Source organism: Echinops telfairi, unplaced genomic scaffold (genome assembly GCF_000313985.2).
Source record: "Echinops telfairi isolate 266 unplaced genomic scaffold, ASM31398v2 ScPeMD7_23;HRSCAF=83, whole genome shotgun sequence".
NCBI classification, from domain to species: Eukaryota; Metazoa; Chordata; class Mammalia; order Afrosoricida; family Tenrecidae; genus Echinops; species Echinops telfairi.
This window is the reverse complement of record NW_022103920.1, coordinates 8,708,578-8,730,247: the sequence shown is the minus strand read 5'-3', so window position 1 is coordinate 8,730,247 and position 21,670 is coordinate 8,708,578. Positions and strand designations below refer to the sequence as shown.

General features: G+C 50.3%; 1 protein-coding gene across 1 annotated transcript in view; it reads right to left on the bottom strand.

Moving 5' to 3' along the window:
• Positions 1 to 995: 995 nt before the first annotated feature.
• Positions 996 to 21,670, bottom strand: part of DGKI (diacylglycerol kinase iota) — a 270,647-nt gene continuing 249,972 nt past the window's right edge. The window contains 3 exon segments of the mRNA XM_045288847.1: positions 996 to 8,117; positions 13,383 to 13,482; positions 15,575 to 15,611. Coding sequence (XP_045144782.1) covers positions 8,001 to 8,117; positions 13,383 to 13,482; positions 15,575 to 15,611 — 254 coding nt within the window. The 3' untranslated portion in view covers positions 996 to 8,000.

The window sequence follows — 21,670 nt, the reverse complement described above, 5'->3', positions numbered from 1 at the left end:
CATCTCCGTGGACAAGTTTTCCTAGCATTTCTGCAGACCTGAGACATAATCTCGCTGCACTTCCCCCATCAAGGCCGTGAGTCTGTGCAAACGAATGCATTGCTCTGAGATTTGGTCTATTCATCTGAAACGTACCGTCTCACAGGTCCGAACGAAAACCCCAGGGTATCAAAGAATGCACTGAAATGCTAGAGCACTAACATTTAAAAAAAAGTATTGAAATTGGAGCCAATGAATAATACAGGTTTGCACGGCTGGTTTAAGTTATCTTACACTGAAAGCTTTAGGTGTGTTTGACTGAAGCGCTGAGCAGCAAGGCAGCTTAAGTTGTTCCCATGATGGAAGGCTCGATTCCAGATGCCATTTGGCTCAGCATACTGGGACGGTGGAAACCAGGGAGAAAGCCAGGATCATGGTGTTACTGTTTCCATGGGAAGGTCCTTGATAGGATCTTGCTGAGAACATAAGCAAGGTTTTCTTTTTTCCCCATGATGGCTTTTCATGTGCATTTACTTGGCTCTCAAACATCGTTCAGGCAGAATTTTCCTCTGTGGTTATGCTAGGCGACATTTAATGCTAGGAACATCACATCACGGCATTTTGCAGATTGGACGTGAGGCAGACTTTTCATATGACTCTGTCCTGGCACGCCTAAGAATATTCATCGAATCCTATGACGTGTCCAGAGCATCGTGGGGGGATTGGACTTCTCCAGGTGGCTTCTTCTCACCCACTGGCTCCTTGATTCCTAACTTGGCTCGAAGGATCTTCAGAGATAACGAAAAGCCATTCCCCACAAGACTTTAAAGTCTCTCACTTCAAAAGCATGATTTTAAAGAACTGTTTTTAAAAAAATCAAGATTTATAAAAACAAAAAACAACAAAAATCAAGATTTAAGCGAATACCAGGGGCAGAAGTAGAAAGCAAATGTTTTGAGAATGATGAGGGAAACAAATGTACAAAATTGCTTGACGCAATGGATGCATGTGTGGATTGAGATAAGAGTTGTACAAGCCCCCCCAATATAATGATTTAATTTTTTAAAAAAATCAAGATTTAAATGAATGGTGCAAATGAACAAGCACTCAATAAGTGTCTCCAAAGGAACTTTCAGAAAAGCACAGACCTCCTTCCAGTCCCTTGTGCGTACACGTTCCTGACCAGAACTGCCCTCCGGGCGGCCCTGCCTCCTCTTTAGATGTTCTCAATGGCTCAAAGAATATAGCTCATGCCCTAAGAATGCCCACGCCACTCTCCTGGGCAATATTTACACTTGACCTTCCTTACGTTGAGTCAAAACCAGCTACACATGCTGCTCACTTGTCCTGGGTGTGTCCTTAAGAGCTAGGGTGAACACATTTCAGCCCCCACTTCAGGGGTGATTCTGTCTGATCATGAAGGCTTGCCTTGAAATCTGTTTGGTCACAGGACCGAAACTCGAAGGAGACAGAAGCGCAATCCACCATCATGTATTTCTGAAGTACCTGGTTTTCGCAGCAGTGAAAGATGGTGCTTGAGGAGTGGTTGGCAAAGCTGGGGCTGACCTGCAATGCAGCTTCCGTGACTTGTGTGCTGGAACCCTGGGCTTCTCCTGTGTGGGGCTGACCACGTCCTGCTCAGCTGATGGGATGAGTGGGACTTCTCACCCAGACTACCGGCCGACAGTTCAGAGGTCAGCGTGCTCCAGCCACTGTGATACCCCATTTCAGTGTCTGTATCACAGTAAGTGAGAACTTGTGAAACAGATAGAAATGAGTGAATACATTGAGAGTTGATTAATGAGCATACGTTTGCATAAATAAATGACTGAAGATATATATGTATAAATTCTCCTGTACCTGTCCATCAAAACATTGAATTTTTAATTTTAAGTTGTATTATATTTCCACTGCCTAGAAATGAGGGTCTTTTACTTTCTTTCTCTGCTATCAGTTCAGTGAAGCGAAATGTCCAGAGAGGTAGGCTGTCCAGAGACACCCCATTGGTCCCCTAGTTTCTAATTTTAAGGCTCTAAGGAAGCTGTGGGAGACAGCCACTTAGCGCCTCAGTCAAGCTCGCTGACTTTATCATTAGACTGGAGGGAAAACAGAAGCCATGGTGCGTCCGCGTGGTGTGATAACCGTAGTGTTAGCAAAGAAGACTGCAATCACCTTCCAAGGAGTCAGCCTTCCACGAAATCCAACCAGAATGTGCCTGACGAGTGAGGAGGAAAGACTCGGCTCACTGGTTTCAGGCATGCCATCAAAAATCTCCAATCTTTAGAAAGAGAGGTCATGAAATAGACGATCCGTGAAAACGAGGGAACTCTTCAATGAGGTGGATTGACACAAGAGGGGTAACTGTGTTATGACACAGTCGGTAGCGAGAGGTAGTGAGAATGACGCAAGGTGGGCAATGTTTCATTGTCATCTGCAAGGTCAGCATAAGCCAGATCCTACTCCACAGCAACGAACACCACCCGTCTGGGGGATTCCTTCCCGCCATCAGCTGTGCCCTGATGCTATCAGATGTTCAAGGTCAACAGGCATTCGTTTGCCCTCTGGGCTAATTTCACTTTGATTCATTTTGAGCGGACTATCTATGGAAGACGCGGGCCACTCTATAATGCACAGAATCACCACGAATTGGAACAAACTCAAAGGCAACGGGTAACAGCTACCGGGATGAGGAGATGACGGAGGCAGCAGCAGACGCGGGGCAGGACTGCCCACGTGGCCAGGGGCCGGAGGAACTGCGAATGAGCGATGGCTGGGCCAGGCACGGGGCCAGGGGGAGACCAGTCAGAAGGGTGAGCTAGAACTACGGGGTCTAGAGTCACTACACCTAGAGTCCAGAGAATGGGGAGAACGGAGGGATTCTGAGCTGGTTCGTTCAAGTCCTGGGCAGAAGCTACTTCATGCTGAATAAATGTTACAGGTTTGCCAGAGAGCTCGCTAACTGAAGAGTCTTCCAAGACGAAACCAAGATGCTGATGTGGAGAAATTTGTCGTTTCGCCTGATGCTTATGAGGCGCCATTTCAGCCAAGATCTATTTTTTATGTCTAAACCACACAGCTGGATAAAATACCATGTTGTTCTCGGTGATTTCATTAGTCACCGTGCCTGGCCGGAAGCCAAGCGGCTCAGACCCCATCCAAGTGACCACCACCTTCCTGGCAGCAGTTTGCCCTATTTATGTATTCGTCTGAGTGTCTGCCTGGTAAACTCTGCCTTATACAGTGGTTGCAGCAGCAACGAGAAAAGAAGGACTCAGGCCAGGCTCCGTGTTCCATGGAAGGCAACACTAGGAATTCCAAGACCTCTTGGTTGTGGGTTTTAGGGCACCAGCCAAGGTCAATGTCACGTGTACTTGTAAGGGGCGAGGAGACCAAATTATGCTGGACACAACGAAGGATAAGTGACATTTCTCTCTTAATTTATCTTTGCCTGTAGCTGTAACTACCTAACACCGCCATGGAGTCAACACTGACTCACGGCAACCCTATCGGACAGGGTAGAACTGCCCCTGTGAGTTCTTGTGGGACTAGAAAGCCATGTCTTTTACCTGTAGGTCTAACTACACACATACAAATGATTCACATGATTTTAGGGTGTTTTCTCTTTTAAAAATCTATGCAATAAATCTATGTGTGGTGCAATATATGCATGTGTAGTGCATATATATCTATGGATACAAATAAATACAAGTCTCTATGGTTATTCTTCCAGTTCACGGAGCATTTCTGAGAGAACATACAAGCCACAGCGTACATCCATGTTAATAGGTTTAACTCTGCCAGGTGGACAGAGGACCTCCACACAGGTGGCATCTCGACTGATTTTGATACACATCATGATAGTCAAATTTTTTCAGCGAACAAAGCATGTGCTACTCATCCCTCATACTTTGAACATGTCCTCAGGAGGGACCAGCCCCGGGAGAAAGCCATTGTACTTGGCATAGAAGAGGGTCAGTAAAGGGAAGGAAGACCCTCAAGGAGATGGACGGCCCAGTGACTGCAGTAATGGACGCACACCAAATGACGTGAGGACGGCACAGGGCTGGGAGGAGTGTGGTTCTGTGCTACACCGGGTTGCTGTGAGTCAGGGCGGGCTTGACAGCACTCAACAACATCGACTCAATGGAAAAGTCTAAACATTTACAATGACAGCGACCTGTTCTGGAACGACATGGCGCGCCCACGTGTCCTTGGACATGGATGATATGGGGATGCTAGTGAAGACCGTGCAATGATCCCTTAGGCAAAGGAACTGGCACTAGGTTCAGATGCACATGGATCACCAGATGAGGACCTCATACCACAGTCCCTGTAAAGACGGAGACCCCACAGGGAACAAGGCCCAGGGGTAGGAAGAGCATCCCAGCTGCAGTCATTCCTAAGCGGCAGCAGCTGAACCTGCTAGTCAGCTCCTCTGCTTCAGAGATCGCACTGCTTCTAGGTTCTCACCTCCACGGCAGGACAGGCGTTTCCCATCATCCCAAAACCGAGTGTTCCCGGGAACCACTTCATAGATCAGAATGATGCCCAGTGCAGACATGATCCCATGGGGGGCATTTTTGACCATCCTCAGCCCCAAGCGTCACCTGCCAGATCATAGCAAAGAGTGCTCAAAACCTCAACTCACGCTAACACTGGGCGTTCGCCACTGACACCGTTCAGGATGGCGGCTGGATGCTGCGACGTTGGATGACACGTTCCTGGGGAAGGAATCTGACGTCATTCCTGGGCGCTACTCAGTTGTTTCACTGTTCGCTCTTCTCCTAAAAGGCAAAGCCCTCTTTGGATGTCTTCCAGTTCTCACAAACAGGTGCCAACGCAGGTCTTCCATCAAAGAGAAGATGCATCAAGGTGTTTGCGAAAAGCAGGGCGGCCCTACAATCAGGTGGCTCAGGGCCGCGTCCCGCCCTTTGGCCTTTCTCAAGGGCTTGAATGTGATACCGCACAGCGAGCCGGCTCCCCCAGCACGGGAGTGCAATACTAGAGTAGCAGGCTGCAGCAGCGCCTGGCTTTAAGGTTTTGAGATGGGGTCTTTGGGGAACAACTCTGTTCGTCGTCCCTCCGATAGCCAGGTCTGAGAGTGGAACCCCAAGCCAGACAGCTGTGTGGCAGGAAGGGCTGTCCCGAGGCCGATGCGGCAGGGACGCTGCCCGAGAAGCCAGCCACCACTTGAAAAGCTGTCTCAGCGGGTTTTGCAGAAAATACCCTTTCCTCTGGGTACATATCATGATGCTTTTTCAATGGACGCTGTGTGTGTGTGTTCAGACCGAGGCCAGACCATGGGCTTCCATCGGGTCAATGAGGAAAGGGAACCAGGCAATGGGGTAGAAAGAGCTTCCCAGCCAAAGGCATTCCTAAGCAGCAGCAGCTGAACGTGCGAGTCAACTCCTCGGACGCCCCGTGGCTGGAGAACAGGAGGCAAGCCGATTCAGCACTCCTGGAGCATACGACACACAGTGACCAAGTAGAACGAGGGTTACAGGAGGTAGATGGACTGTCTCAGCCACTCAAAGCGGGGCTTGTTCTGTCCATGATTGCTGCTCTTTTTCTGCAAAGCCCAAGGCCCGGGGAGTGTTTGCCTTTGGCCATCCATCACCCCTATTAGTAACACGGGACCCTAATGACTTGATATTTATTGAAGGGGGTGGGAGGTATGCGGGAATGATTTCCAAGCGCTCAGGGGCCCCTCCAGTAGTTAGAACCTCGCCTGTTTTCATGCCAGGGGCTTGCCTTGGCCTTGCAGTGGAGCTGTTTGGGTTGGCGCCGGGCCATCTGCACCCCTAGCTTTCTCGGGGCTGCTCTAAAACCCGCACGGAGAAATCTGAGCCCCCACTGGTGAACACAGAGCCCCTCGTTTGGCTCCATGGTGCTGGAAGGCACCATTCAAAGCCAGCTTCCGGTCTGGTCCAGGGATTAGGTTTCTGTCATTGTGACATCTCCCCGATGTCCCAGCAGAGGGGCAGGCAAACTGGCAGAAGGACTCCCCTGCAGCCCCCTCCTTATCCTCCTCCTCCTCCTCAGACTTCTGGAATCCATCAACTGCAGCCCCAGCTTCCTGCACCACCGCCTCCAGGAGGCATGTCCATTTCTGGGACTGACGTATGGAAAGAGGTTCCTTGCAGCCAGCCAGCCCCTGCCCTCTCAGCTGGAACTTTCGCCCACGACTTGATTTTGAGACGATGGTGGATAAAAACCTGGGCGTCCGAGAGGCCGCTCCTCCTGGGTACAGTCTATCATGGCCGATGCTGTCCCAATGATGGGCTGAGCCCGGGTGGAATTCCAATCAGAAGTGTGTCCCCCGCCTCCCTCCCCACACAGGGCTCTTAAATGACAAGCCCCCGGAGGGATGGCCACTGGAGTTGGCATGCGGAAAGGTGAGAGGGAAGTGCTTGGCTCGTGCCCAAGGGTGACATGGAAGACCACTGGCTCTGGGCGCATCAGCGCCCGACAGCAGCAACCTGCTCAGGACACCCACTGTTGTTTCTGCCTCCTCCCCACGGGGAGCACGCATCTGGGACCGAAAGAGAGAGAGGTTTCCCTCTGGTCATTTTGTGTTCACAAGAGTGTCCAGGTGAGGGGCCAGGCACGTAGCTTCTGAGCTGCATCTGGATCAGGCGTGGCCAGGGCCCCTCGGGGCGTGGTGGGGGGGAGGCGGAGAAGGTAGAAAGGGCAATGACAGACTACCCCATGCAGGGAAAAGGAGCCTACGGGGGCATCAGGAAGGACTGTGGTTCCCCGCCCAGTCCTACGCGGAGGGGTCCACAGGATGATCCAGGCATTCCGGAAATCTGGCAGTGGAGCTCGCGAAACAAGGCTTTGTCCTTGGGACAAGACTGTCTTGGAGTAACGGGAGTCTAGAACGGCCCCACCCCCCAGCCCCAATCACTGTCTCCAAGGGTCCCTTTAGCTTGGCAAAGATGGCTTGGTCTTGGGCACGTGGCTGCTTCTGCAGTTGCTGTGTTTCCCATCCTCGCTGGAAAACGTGTGGACGTCCATGCTGTTACCTGCGACCACTTCCTGTGACCACAGCCTCCACACACGCTTCTGGGCTCAGCCCGGTCAGCCCTGGGCACGGAGCCATTTGGCCGACCAGCCGCCGGCCCTTGTTGAAGCCGCTGCTCATGGTGACGCCTGCACGGGACAGAGGTGACTACCCGTGGGCAGTACCGAGCTGAGTCCTCAGCCCAGGCTGAACCAGGCCCTCTCAGCTACCAGCCACCTGGGCTGGGCCCTGGGTGACCTCTCAGAGGTACCTCAGAGCACCGCAGACAACTCCCAGCCAGCTCACCGCACCTCAGCGATACAGCATGTGACAAGTTGACATGATCCATGTGGCACGTCCCAGCTCCTCGATAATGAAAAAGGAGGGGAGGGGGCAGAGGGGAAAGCGTGCAAAGAGTCCCCAAGGAGTCTTCGTGGGCTTAGTCTTGGAGATGGAAGTGGACTTAGAGTCCTGTGTCCGCTGTTTCTGTGGGACATCTGGAGGGCTTCAAATGACCTTCAGACAACCCCAGGGTCTCCAAAGATAGAAATGGGAAGAGAACAGATAATACCATATTTAAAATGGGGTGGAGTGGGGGGAAGTTAACAGTCAAAAGGTGTGGGACAGGGAAAGGGTTCGGAGAGGGGAAGAGGGATGCATGTGGAGGGGGTGGGGAGAAGGGAGCGGTGCCATTTTATGGAAAGCCTCTGAATCTCTGAAATAAGTTACACAGGTGAACACGGAAGTTCATGCTACTTGCTGGAAGCAGTAAGGATCAAACCTCTAGGGCGCCGCCGCCGCCCCCACATCTCCAGGTATCTTGCCGCAGTCTCCGTGGGCTATCGTATTCTGCGGTCCAGCCCGGGAGCCCTTAAACTGGTGGCACGGTCTCAGAGAGATTCTTGCAGGAGAGAGACAGGTGTATGGATTCCATCAGCTTCTTCCAGGAGAGCTGCCCGGCGGCCGGGAGGGCGTAGGTGATCTCCTCACGCAGGTGCTCTCTGCCAGTCTGCCAGGGTCAAACGGCTGTTTCCAGGTCCTCGTGGCCAAGGATCTTATAGTTCTGATGGCTCTCTAGGTACGCAGCCAGGTCCAGGTCCCCAGCCTGCTGTGCTCTGTCTTGAGGAGTCTTGCCCTGCAGGAGAGAGCGACAGGTGGGCTGAGACACCAAAGGAACACACGGAAGCATGGTTGGTCAGAAGGGCTTGGCTAGAAGGATCTTTCCATATTTCCGGTTAGGGACTGTGTTAGACAGGGTTCTATAGAGAGATAAAACCAAATTGCTGATAATTAAATATATTTATTTATAAAGATAATTAGATATATAACAAGAAATGAACTGTTAAATTATATACAGATAAATATAACAAATGAACAGTTAAATTATAAGGACTACAAATGGCTCAGAGTTGTGAGAGACTAGCAGTCCTTCTCCTCTCTCTGCTGCCAGATCGCCCTCTATTTATAGAGTGAGGCTATCTCAGCTCAGCAGCCAATCACAAGGCAGATCACCAACTGTCAACTAACCACCAGTCCCAACTGCCAGTCCCCAGCTCCAGAGATGCCTTAAAGGGACCTCAACTTACAGAGACACAGTCCACAGGCTAGGCGTCCAACAGGTAGTGTAGCCTATAAATTGAGGCAAAGAACGAGCAAGGTAGCCGCACACTGGTCCGATGATCAAAGAGCAAGAGACAAGAAAGATGAGGCTCACTGAGCCATTATCTCTCCGCCCTTCAGTTAATCCTACTTGTATTTATCAGCCAGGCTGGCATAATAAACTATATCAGGGACCTTCCACAGCAAAGTCTACACCCACAATCTCACACCAGCATCATACCAAACCTCCAAGGCAGGTCAGTTAAAAAGACAGACAATATCGTTTGGGGCAAACCCAAACCAAACTCACAGCCATCGAGTAAATTCTGTCTCCTAAGAGACGCTACATGACAGGGTAGAACGGCCCTGTGCATCTTTTAAAGGAACAGACGGACCCCCTCTGCCGTCTCCAGAGGACCTGCTGGCGGCTTTGCTCTGCTGATCTTTCTGTCTGCAGCACAGCTCAGAATCCACTATGCCACCAGGGCTCCACATTGTTTTGGACAGGCAGAGTTTATCGCTAAGGAATCAGGGTCCATAGAATCCACCTGCCAGCACAGGAAGAAACAGGGTCACAGTTACTGTGGAGCCCACAGCCTTTTGTGGGCGAAGGTGGGAAATACATCACCAAACCAGGGAAGCAATTTCTGGGGGTTCCAGGGTCAGGACCTCCCTAACCAGACCAAACTCAGGAGCCTCAAGCCGAGACCTTACAAGAGGGAGAAGTGAATATACAAAATATAAAATATCGCCAATTTATAGGAGTAGTCGGTTATATGTTAAGGTTAGCAGTTCAAAACCACCAGTGGCCCCACAGGAAGAAATGATGTGTGCTAGTCCCATGACGTTACGTTTGGGAAACCCACAGAGGCAGTTCTCCTTCGTCCAGTAGGGTCACTATGAGTTAGAATCGAGTCGATGGCACTGAGTTATTTTGAGTTTCATTCCCCCTGGGTATTATTTTTTAACTACAATAGTGATGGATGGTAATTTTAAAAAACCTTGGTAAAATAGAAAAGGACAAAGATTGATAAATCACCAATATTCCACTAAATTAAGTGAACACAGCCTTCTATGGAGTATAACTATTTTGTCTTTTTCTATATTTCTTTTTTTCTTTAATTTTTTTATATTTATCTATATCAAAATAAAACTCCACTTTATTTGCATATGATTATAAAATTGCTTCTCTCACCCTTCATAATAAGTCATAAACTGTTCTACAACATTAAATATTCTTCTACATCACTGTTTTAAATGACCACATGATTTCTTGTGGTCTATTATTTTATATTACTTTTGGACACTGTAGTTGTTCCAGTTGTTCAGAATTATAGATAAAGCTAGATGCACATATAGATGTCCTTGTGCGTGTGTGTATGCATCTATAGTTTTGTCTATAGGCAGACAGTTGACAAGCACGTGGGTAGAAAGTAAACACATCCTCAAACAAAGAAATTTCTGGCTGGTGTCAATGACAAAATGCTGAACCACCAACCAAAACACTGGAGATCTGAACCCACTCCGAGGTGCCTGGACGACGGAGAGGCTTAGTGATCAGTGTGCCTGTTGGTGAAGGGATGGCAATTAACAAAAGCAGCAGCATCCAAACCAGACCAGAGCCCGGCTGTCGAGTCACCGTTGTGTGACAGCATGGAACTGCTGCGGGGACAGAGCACTGGGACTTTCTCTGGTGGCATCTCCAGAGGATTCAAACCTCCAATCTGTTGGGTAGTAGCTAAGGGCAAGCCTTTTGTACTGCCCAGTGATGATAGATAGATAGATAGATAGATAGATAGATAGATAGATAGATAGACAGACAGACAGACAGAAGGATGTGCATCCTGCATCGCACAGTGGATTTAACACTGAGCTGCGCACTGCAATGTAGGAGGTTCAAACCTAGCAGCCACTCCCCAGAAGAAACATCAGACTGTCAGCTCTCATAAAGATGTCTAGCTTCAGTACCTCTAAGGAACAGGTCTTCTCTGTCCTATAGGGTCACTATAATGGACTTGATGGTATTGGGTTTGGTTTGTGTCTATACAGTATATACATGTACATACGTGTACACATCTTTACGAGAGCTGCTCTGTGAGAGGATGAGGCCGTCTGCTCCTGTAAAGACTTACAGCCTCAAGAATCCTCTACAGGGCCGCTCTGTGTCAGAACTGGCTCAGTGGTGATGGGTGAAGAGAAATGGAGGAAGCCAGGGACCTTGGTCAGTGCTGGGTGCTGGTGGGTTGCAAAGAAAGGGAGCATCCACAGTGCTGCTGTCTCAGGAGTGAGCGAGGGATCCACATGGGACAACGGTCTCACTGCGCTCAAGTGTGAGACGATCCCGGAGCACAAACTGCTCATGGGCAGGTCTCACCCAGTGAATCACCTAAGGGAGCTTAAGCCATTCTGTGGGCTTTTAGAGGCCTTTATCTGGGTTCCAAACTCAGACGAATCAGCATCTGCTTACAGGGTTTCCATTTTCTATATCAAATTCCTTTCTGTGCCCCTCTGCAGTTAGCTGAGTGGTCTGTCCTATCTTGGCATCTACCCAGCAGACTATAATGTTCAGAGCTTATCCGAGACCCTCCCTTGATAGGGCTGGGTGTGCTGTTGGGCTCATGCTCGCTCGCTCGCTCACTCATCTGCTCAATTTCTCTCTCTCTGCCTCTGTGTATGTGTGTGTGTGTTGTATAAGCCGCATTAAGCCTTTCTCAGCACTGCCTCATCTCGGCACTGCAGCATGATCTCTGTCCTTTGAAACAGACTTTCTCCAGACACGTCACCTCTCTATCTGTTGGGTCTCTCTGATTAGAATCTGCATAGATGCCCCTCTACCCCCTGTGACACCATTCCTGGCCCTGATGCCAATCAGTTAAACCATTAACTCACTTTGCAGCCACATGTTGATCACTTTACTTTGGAGAAACCAAGAGTGTGCTAGACTATGTCACCATAGGTGTTGTTGTGAGACCACACAACAGACCCTACAGCCCACAAGCAAAACCCTGCCTCAAGGCCCACCCTGTTGAGGCCATGGGGTGTTTGCCAAATAATGAGAGCTACTATGAGTTAAGTTTTATGATCCAACATGGCACCTGTATGAAGATAGGGAGGGGTTCAGCCTGTCAATCAGGTTGCAGCGATGACCTCCTTTGGAGGTGTGTCAAAGATAAATGGTTTTCTGGAGGCTGGTTCTCTCTGTCTCCCTGGTGGTCGAACCAGCATGCTGCCCTGTGCGGTGTGCTGTGCTTTCAGTGGGCTGTGCAGTGCTCTGCCCCACTTGGCAGAGCCAACCCAGGGACCACAGTGGGTCGCATTGCTGCACCGGGCTGTTCCATACCCAAACTCCACCCCGCCCTGCCGTGTCTGCTGCCTGTGGGCTGCTGGCTCTGCTCATCTTGCCACGCTCCAGACGCCTCACCTCCAGCCCACCACATTGTGAGGCGCCACCGTCGCCTGCTTTACCATGCCGTGCTGCTGCTTCTCTGTACCTCGCCATCTGCTTCCTTGGCCTCGGGCTAGTGGGCCAGGAGTCAGAAGGACCTTCAGTAGATTAACTGACCCACGAAAATGAGATGGACTGAGCTCTCTGTACTGTTGTGTGGACGAATTTGCTGTTATGCTCTTTCTGGCTATATTCTTTAATATATAATTACAAGTGTCCTGGTTTTGCTTCTCTGGAGAACCCTGCCTAATACAGCGAGCCGGCTCATACCACCCTGGACTGGAATGGCAACGGCTGGATTGAGGCGGGGCACAGCTCTGTGGACGAGGTCATGTTAACTTTCTGCAGGCTCTGTTTCCACATACATCAATGAGGACGGCTATTCTCATCCACACTCTGTCTAAATTGTGAGGTTCATCTAGGGAGAAAGGCATGAAACTAAACCGTTAAAAAACCAAAACACAAAACTCAACCACATAAAGGCACCCAACTGAAGACTGCAATTGTTTTGAGCTCAGGGCCCACAACTCTGTGAAATAATGGGCAAATCCTTTGGGACCCAAATATGGGGTCCCACAAATTGCAGAATCTAAACTTTACTGGATTAAGTAGCTAGGATGTGGGGTGGGGGTGGGGGCCTGAAGGCGCTCTTGGATAACCGGTCTAATGTCTCTGATCACGACCCTATCTCTGATAGGGCTTCACTTCTCCAAAACGCTCTATTGGCTCTCTGCCAAATCAAAAACAAACAAAAAGAAACCAACTCTCAGTCATTTAGTCGATGCCAGCTCACAGCGACCCGCAGTGCAGGATAGAATTGCCCCCCGTGAGTTTCCAAGACGAACTCTTTCAGGGTTTAGAGCGACTGGTGGTTTGAACTTCTGACCTGGTCGTTAGCAGTCTCGCTCATAACCGCGACACTGACCCGAGCTCCCACTGGCCATCTGCGGGGACCAGGAAGTCGGCAGCCTGGGGTCGGTTCCCACTCGTGGCGATCCCAGCTGTGGCAGGGGGCAAGAGTGCTGATTTGCAACCAGGTTGCCGGGACTTTCTTCTGATGCACCTCCGGGTAGACTTGAGCCCCCAGCCCCTGGGCCAGCAGCACAGGGGAAGGGGAAAGTTCCTGAGGCGGCACGGTTAGAGTGGATACAGCCGCCGCGGCAAACACACACAGCCTCCCCTCCACGTATGTGTTTCCAATGCAGTCCCTCTCAACGAAGCACTCTATTTTTTCCTCCTTTTCCCAAAGCCCCGGGCACTGCTATGGACACAGTAAGGGCGCCTCCGTGGTCACCGCGGGCGCAGGCGCGGGGCCGGCGGCGGCGCCGGGGATGCTTGCGCACGCTGGGCAGTTACCTTGGAGTCCGTCTTTCTGAGAGCCGCTCCTGCGTCCACCAGGAGCTGGCACACTGCCCGGTTCCGCTGGCAGGCCGCCTTGTGAAGCGCAGTCTCGCCCCTAAATCAGAGATGGAAATGGAAACCGGCGATGGGGTGGGGGCGGCCCGGCAGATCTGCCTCTCTGTCTGCCCCAGACCTTGGTTGCCTCCACCTTGAGCGGCAGAGAAGAGGTTCTAGGGCAGGGGTTCTCCACCTTCCGGATGCCTGGACCCTTTCATACAGTTCCTCATGTGGTGGGGACCCCCAACCATAACATTATTTTTGTTGCTACTTCATCACTGTCATTTTGCCCCTGTTATGAATCAGGCGACCCCTGTGAAACGGTTGTTTGACCCCCAAAGGGGTCGCAACCCACAGGTTGAGAACCGCTGTTCTAGAGGGATCTTGGGTTAGGGGGGCACCTGTGATATCTGAGGTAGGTTTTGTGTGTCCTGTTCGTTTGTGACTCAGGAGCTCTCTCCTGTGACATAAGGCTTTCCTGGTGGCCCTCGTGGCACAGTGGGTTAAAGGTTGGGCCGCTGACTATGAGGTCGGTGTTCAAATCCACCAGCTGCCTCGCAGGGAAAAGATGAGGCTGTCTGTTCCCATATGGATCTTCAGTCTCAAACCTGGGGGAGTGGTTCTCCTCTGGACTATCAGGTTGCGATGAGTGGAAATGGACTCGCTGGCCATGGTTTGGGTTTTGGAATATTTAGGGAAACAGTACCAGGCCTTTTTCCCACCATGCCCCGGGCTGTGAGCCATGAACTGTTAACAGTTGTCTTAACTGTGGTGCCCAATCACAGAGTCTCTTTCAAGTCATGCTGAGTCCTGGACTTGGTGATTTTGCAGATGACTAATGTTCGGATTAGGTGTTGCTTGATGTCACCATTATACGCTCTGGCAAGCAGTGGATCTGCATTTGGGCAGAGCTTGGGGGCCTTCGTGAACAGGGATAGAAGACCCACAGACCCCAGGCATAAAAGAACAGATTTCCCAAAGAGACAGGGCTGTACCAGCTGTGGAGACCGATTCCCAGACCCAGGCTGACACCTTTCTGTCCCTGCGAGTGGCCACCGGGGAAGGACAGACACAGGGATATGGGAACGGCACAATCTAGGGCAGAGTCCAGGACCGAAAGACTCATCCTGGGGACTGGGGGCCTGCGACAGAGAACGCATCATCCAGGGGGGACAAGGGCTTGGGAAAGAGGCCTCGCCCACCCTGAGGTGCAGGGACCTGGTTATGACCTTTCTTAGTCCCATAGAAAAGACTCTGGCCCAGTGTCTCCTGCAAAATCCAATGCGGTCTTTAGAAAATGCAAGCCAAGGGCCGGGATGGCACCTTACAACCTTGCCAATAGGTCAGGCTGGTAGGAGGACCAGCTGCAAGAGTGAAGGATAGGTTCTTTCAGGTCTGATGCCTCAGAGCTCTGCCCTCCCACTGCTCTCCTTGCCCACTGCCTGCCAGGAACCCATTCTTACTCTCCCTCTTCCCTACCTACTTAGCCACCCCCATCCCCATGCTCTTATCTCTGTCCTCCTGGGGGCCTCTAGGTGACTTTCTGGGTGGTTACCAGGTAGAATTTCTTTGTTCTCATGGGAGAACTGGGTGCTAGCCTGCTGCCTTGTGAACAGGAATGTTTGAAAACAAATGTCATTAGTTAGGGCACCATCCTGAAGCCAACAGCATTCTCCACCAGGGCTCCTCCCGTGACCCGCAGAGGCCAGGAGATGACTACGGCCGCAATTCCCCAGGGGCACGCAACATGCTCCAAGATGCGCCCAGTGATGGGATGCCTTGGGGCTGAGGGTTTCTTCCTTTCCTGGAGCCCCCAACCCCACCCCCAGATGAGACAGGGGGACTTCCATAGGTCAGTGGGAAAGGTCGGGCATTCATTTAGACTTTGCAGGCATCTGAGAGGCGGCAGTGCAGAAGTGCCCGGCTGTGGGCAGAGCTACGTGGTGGGCAGTAGTGACTGTGCCCTCCTCGTGGCACTATCTGTCATCACCTCTCACTCAGCACTGGGGACAGATCAGGTGAGTCCAGCACTGATAGGGGCACAGTGGAACCCTGGTCACTGAAGTCACCTCTTGTAGGTGGCTCCATTCTTCTCCTAGGTAGGGGCTGGAGAAAGCAAGCAAGAGCTACATGAGGACAGACACACTCACGTTTCACTGTCGGCCATATCCAGTAACTCAGAAGGCCCTGAAGGAGAAGAAAAGAAGGTGTCCGTCAAAACTAAGGTCAGAACCTCCCCACAAATAGAAAAGCTGTGAGCACAGTGTTAGCATGCCTGGAGATCTGGGTCACTGGGTGATTGGGATACACACACACACACATACACACATACACCACATACAAACAAACAAGAGGGAAGAGGAGAAGGAGAAGAAGAATAAGGAAACAAATAATCAACACGTGGACGCCTGACTTGTCCACCTCGGGTCCACACCAGTCAATGTGTCCCGAACGGGCCAGGCAAAAGAAGACCCAGCCACCGCCCTCAGGCAGCTCTCAATAAAATGAAAGAAATGGAATCAACTTCAGTGGAATAACTGGAACACAGCTAAATGAGCGAGAGAGCATCCTGGGTGACAGGCGGCCGGGGGGCTTCGGGAATCCTGTCCCCCTTTCCTGGGCAGACTGCATGAGAGGGGCCTGGGGCAGAACCGTGTTCAAGGGAGCATCGATATCATCGAATCCAATCACCTTTTTTAGGAAAAGGGGGACATTTTACTCTTTATAAAAATATTCCTTCCAAGACCAGAAAGGAATGCAAGGCATAAGCATCAAGCAATTATACAAACCTCCCCAGGAGTTGAAACTTTTGATGTGCCTACCTTCTCTTATTAGATCACTAATTAATCTGTTCGACCAACAATCACTGCTTAGAACACCATCTTCAGCAACACAGCTCTTTTCCCCCAGCCCTCTTTGTGGCCCGTATTCTATTCATCCTATAGATACCAATGGAGACACATATCCCCCGAGACCCCACCCCAAACACCACATTCATTGCCCCTCTGAAATGTTCCTCCACTTTGTATAGGAACCCTTCTTCACATTGCTGGGTCAGCACCAATTTATCATCCAAATTACCCACTTGTTTCTCCCAGGCAAGTGGGACACGTGGTCAACTGATTTATCATGGCACTTGTCAAACCAGATGAAAACCAGCTGGTGATTTCTCTCGCCCCATGCGACACCAGGAAATTCCTCGACATTTTCAGCTGTGCCTTGTCCACCACCATTTCCTTCCTTGGCACAGAGTCCGGCACAAAGGCAGAGGCTTCGAGTTGGTTGATCCAACCGATAAATATGTTTGAGACTGTCATGCAGGGTTCCAGTTATGGGCTATTTTAATATGGTAGAGCAAGAAGGGTATTCTTATCCTTAGACATAGAACCCTGGCAACCTGCTCTCTGGTGACTCTCATTGGCAGTGAACCTACACTTTTTTAGAAGAGGAAGAAGAGTCAGACTTTAATGAATGTTACATTATGATATATCAGATTATGTTTTGACACCTCCTTTATGTCATAAGTCTTTCGGTATGAGAGAGAGACTGCAGAGGATCGAATCTTTTTTGGGCCCTTCTCCTTCTGCTGGATCTTGTGTCTGATTCTGTGATCTCCTGGTATGTCACCTGCCGATCCCTAGAGCCTTCAGGGGACTACTGAGGGTGGATTCATTTGGCCGACTTTGGACCTCTCAATCCACCAACCGGTACTCTCCTGTTTATACTTTGCCATCCTGCTTCCTCTTCATCGGCTTTCATGGCTCGGAAGAAGGCTGACTTGAACCAGACTGGACTTGCCTATTTCTACCACTGTGTAAGTCATTTCTTGATATAAATCTTTCAGTGTACAACACATACAAGCATCACTGGTTTGGTTTCTCTGGAGAACACAACCTAACACAGGGCCCCTCACAGTGCTCTTGGTGAGGCAAGAGACAACAGCTCCTCTCTTCAATCCACTGGGCAGTTGATTCTTCTCTTGCAATGCCCCTTCTGTTGGTCTCATTTGAAACAGAGATGCCCAAGCAAGCCCACGGCCGGAGCATGCTGAGCATGCAGCGCCTGTGCCTGAGAAAATGCAAAAGATCTTAACTCATCTAGATTTCCAGGTGTTCACTTAATCATACATCGTACGAACTCCCCAGTATTTGGACGCTGAAGTTCACAGTCTTTAGCTTGGCACTGTCCTTGGTGGTGGTGGTGGCCATTGAGGTGGTTCTGACCCAATGAGACCCCGTGTGATGGAGCAGAACTTCCCCACAAGCTGCCAAACTTTTGATTAACAGGTGGTTTGATTGACACCACCTAGTTTGGAGCAACCCTGCCTCATTTTCTTCCCCACATTCCATGTTTTCACAAGAGCTAATCACCCACAGGAGCAGGTGCTTGTATAATCACCCGGACATCGCTCAGACTTTCCCAGCTCTGAGGCAAGTGGCACGTGATTATTGCCCTCCACATTCTCTCTTCAGAATGGCCTTCAGGTTTCTAACCAATGTCTGAACTTAACACAGTGCTAAGACCAAGTCCTCTGGAAAGACCACACGGAACTGAAGGAGTGTCTTCTCTGATTTCCATCACACTGGCTTGGCCCTACCTGTGGACTGTGAATTTATGTTTCAGACATACTTTATCTTCCTGAGTAATTTTTACTCAGTACTTTGGCTGTGATGGGGGTAAACATCAAGCTTTCTGGCATCTACTCTACAGTAGTTCTTAAAAAAAAAAATCATTCGTTTTCCCATCTTCCTGTGAGTCGAAGTTCAAAATAGTGATTAGGAGTGAGGGCTCTCCAGCTACTGCACTTAGCAGACGATGACGGAATACCTTTAATCGTAGTCCTTTGTTGAGCACACATTTCAATTGGGATTGATAATAGCCATACCTTATAGGGCTGTTATGAGGTCCCAAAGTTAATACATGTGATGTGCTTGAAACACTGTCTGGCACACCAATGCTGTGCCACCCTCACAATCATTGCTCTGTTTGAATCCATGTGGCAGCAAAGGTATGTGTTGGCCCAATCCATGAGGAGCTTCCTGTTTTCCATGGATGTTCTACTTTACCAAGCATGATGTGCTTCTCCAGAGACTAGTCCCTCCTGATAACATACTCAAAGTACATGAGGCAAAGTCTTGCCATTCCAACTTCTTTTTTGTTGTTGTTGTTGTTTTAGGTCCTCATTTCCCCCTCCCTCCCCGCTCCCCCCTCCCTCATGAGCCCTTGATAATTTATAAATTATTATTTTGTCATATCTTTCCCTGTCCAACGTCTCCCTTCACCCACTTTTCTGTTGTCCGTCCCCCAGGGAGGAGGTCACATATAGTTCCTTATAATAGGTTCCCTCTTTCCAACCCACTCTCCCTCTACCCTTCCAGCATCGCAACTCACACCACTGGTCCTGAAGGGATCATCCGCCCTGGATTCCCTGTGTTTCCAGTTCCTATCTGTACCAGTGTACATCCTCTGGTCTAGCCAGACTTGCAAGGTAGAATTCTGATCGTGATAGTGGGGGCGGGGAGGAAGCATTTAGAGGAAAGTTGTATTTTTCATCGTTGCTACACTGCACCCAACTGGCTCGTCTCCTCCCCGAGACCCCTCTGCAAGGGGATCTCCAGTGGCCTACTCATGGGCTTTGGGTCTCCACTCCGCACTCCCCCCATCATTCACTATGGTAAGATTTTTTGTTCTGATGATGCCTTATACCTGATCCCTTTGACACCTCGTGATTGCATAGGCTAGTGTGCTTCTTCCAAGTGGGCTTTGTTGCTTCTGAGCTTGATGGCCGCTTGATTACCTTCAAGCGTTTAAAACCCCAGACGCTATACTTTCTGATAGCCGGGCACCGTCAGCTTTCTTCGCCACATTTGCTTATGCACCCATTTGTCTTCAGCGATCCCTTCAACCATCCCAACTTCTAAAGAGTACTCTGGCTGTATTTCTTCTAAGACTTCTGTCTTAGAAGTCCATGGTGACCCAAAGTTCTTTGCCAACATCATAATTCTAAGGCATCAGTTCTTCTTTGGGCTTCCTTGTTCATCTTTATCCATTCCTTATTCACGTGGCATGCATATAGCACTTGAATCTCTAAAGGGGCAGCATTGCTTTTTAACACTTTAAAGAGATCATTTACCACAGATTTTCCCAATGCAATACATTGCTTGATTTCTTGACTTCTGTTTCCATGAGCATTGACTATGGACCCAAGAAGAATAAAATCCTTGGCAACAATATTTCACCATCGATCATGAAGTGGCTCGTGGGCAATTTAAAAAATATTTTCATTTGCTTCCTGGGAGCTGTAATCTTTGATCTTCTAGTCTTCTTTGACGTCAGCATGCCAAGCTCACCAAATGTGTCTCTCAGCTTGCAAACGAGTCTTCCTCCGGTCCTGGTGGTGCGTTCTTCTTCACTGAGTCCAGGTTCTCAAATTCTTTGCTCAGCGCACAGATTGCGTAACTGTGGTGAAGGGATACAATCCCAACACACACCTTTCTGGATCTTTCCTTTGCTCTGTTCAAACCACTGTCCCTGGGTCTGTATTCTTGTTTCCACCTGAGTACAATCAAGTGGTCTGGAATTCCCTTTTCCTTAAAACCCTGTCCATGATTCAGTACGATCCACATAGTCAAGTGCTTTTGTATAGTCCACGAAACACAGGTAAACATCTTTCCGGTGTTCTCTGCTTTCAGCCAAGGTCCATCTGACACCATCAATGACATTCTGTGTTCCACCTTTCTCTCTGAATATGCTTCGAATGTCTGGTGTTCCACATCGATGTGCTGCAGTCATCGGTGTATGACTACCTTCCGCAGAAAGTTACTTGTGTGCGATGCGGTTGGATAATCGATGCGTTCTGTTGGATCATCTTTCTATGGAATTGCCATGAATAGGTACCTCCTCCGGTGGGTAGGGCAGCTTTCCAAATCTCTTGCCATACCTGGGTGAACCCCTGAAAAGTTACTCCGTGGACATGTTTATCAGCCTTTTATGGAACCCAGAAGCTTTTCAGCCTCTGATGGAAGCTGACAAGTTGCCCAGCCTGGCTTTCTCATCGTGGGCTGGAGACAGTATGGGAACTTCCTTGCAGCGACGCTGGAAGCCTTGATGGGCCCGTCCATGTGCAATGTTTCATAACAAAGGGAAGCAGGGATCATCCTGATTGCCTTCTGAGCCTCCCTTCAAAAATGCAGGCAGCAGAGTTAACAATGAATGAATCAACAAAAGACATTTAAAAAAACCAAGTGGAACCCCAGCCAGCATCGTGCTTTTTTCCTCTGAGAAAGATGAGGGTCAGCGCACTCGGCCATGGTGGGCAGTGGTCTCCAGATGGGAAGGAAGGCACCTATATTCAGGAGAGAGAGGCCTTTATGTTCAGTGCAGGGCACGAACTCAGGACAGAAGCTGGGCTTCACAAGCGAGTAGGAGGTCAAGGTTTCCAAACCATGGCTTTTTGGCCTTCTGTGCCTGCTGGGATGTGTGACCTCTGTCCTAGCCGATGTGGCTCTCCTGGCCACACTGTGCTTGTAAGACACACTTTGCCCCCTTGCTTCCCACACTATGCCTCTGAGTCCCCCACTCCACCCCAGCCCCTCTGCTGCCCTCCCCACTGGGGGCTCACTTCCCCTAAGTCTCCCTGACACTGCCAGCAGACCATTCCAAATCCCCCGGGTGGGGACAGAGGCAGCACAGATGTGGGAGGGCTGGCAGTGAGCAGGGGAACGGCACTGTCATTCCGTCCCAGCGAGAAGGTGGTTGTTCCTCTTGGGGACAAGAGGCAGGGAAAGAAAGAGACTGGAGCTGGGCCGACAGGAGGGACAGGAGGGAAGACAAAAGGACCTCACTGAAGCCCAGAAAGGAAACGCTCATGGGAGAATTCTATGGGGTGAGGTGGGGCGGGTAAATGTGCAGGGTGGGAAAGGAGACAGCACAAAGGTCCCTGGGAGGCAGCGGCGAGGAGGGGGTGTGGGCGAGAGGAGGGCTGAAAGGAGCTGAAAAGCCTGCACTGCTGGGGCTCCCCCTGGACCCTCGGGCATCCTTCATCCCCTGCCGCCCTGTGGATTTGCTAGCTCACTTCCTCCCCTTTCTCTTCCCACCTCCTTCCAAAGTCTGGCTCCCGGGACTTCGGAAAGAAAAGCAGCATGCTGTGTGTACAAGGGCAGGCCCTGCCGAGACTCGGACAAGGAAAAGGCCAGCCTCCTGCGGCATGTTCAACATGGATTCGCCGATCCGTGTGGGTAAAAGGA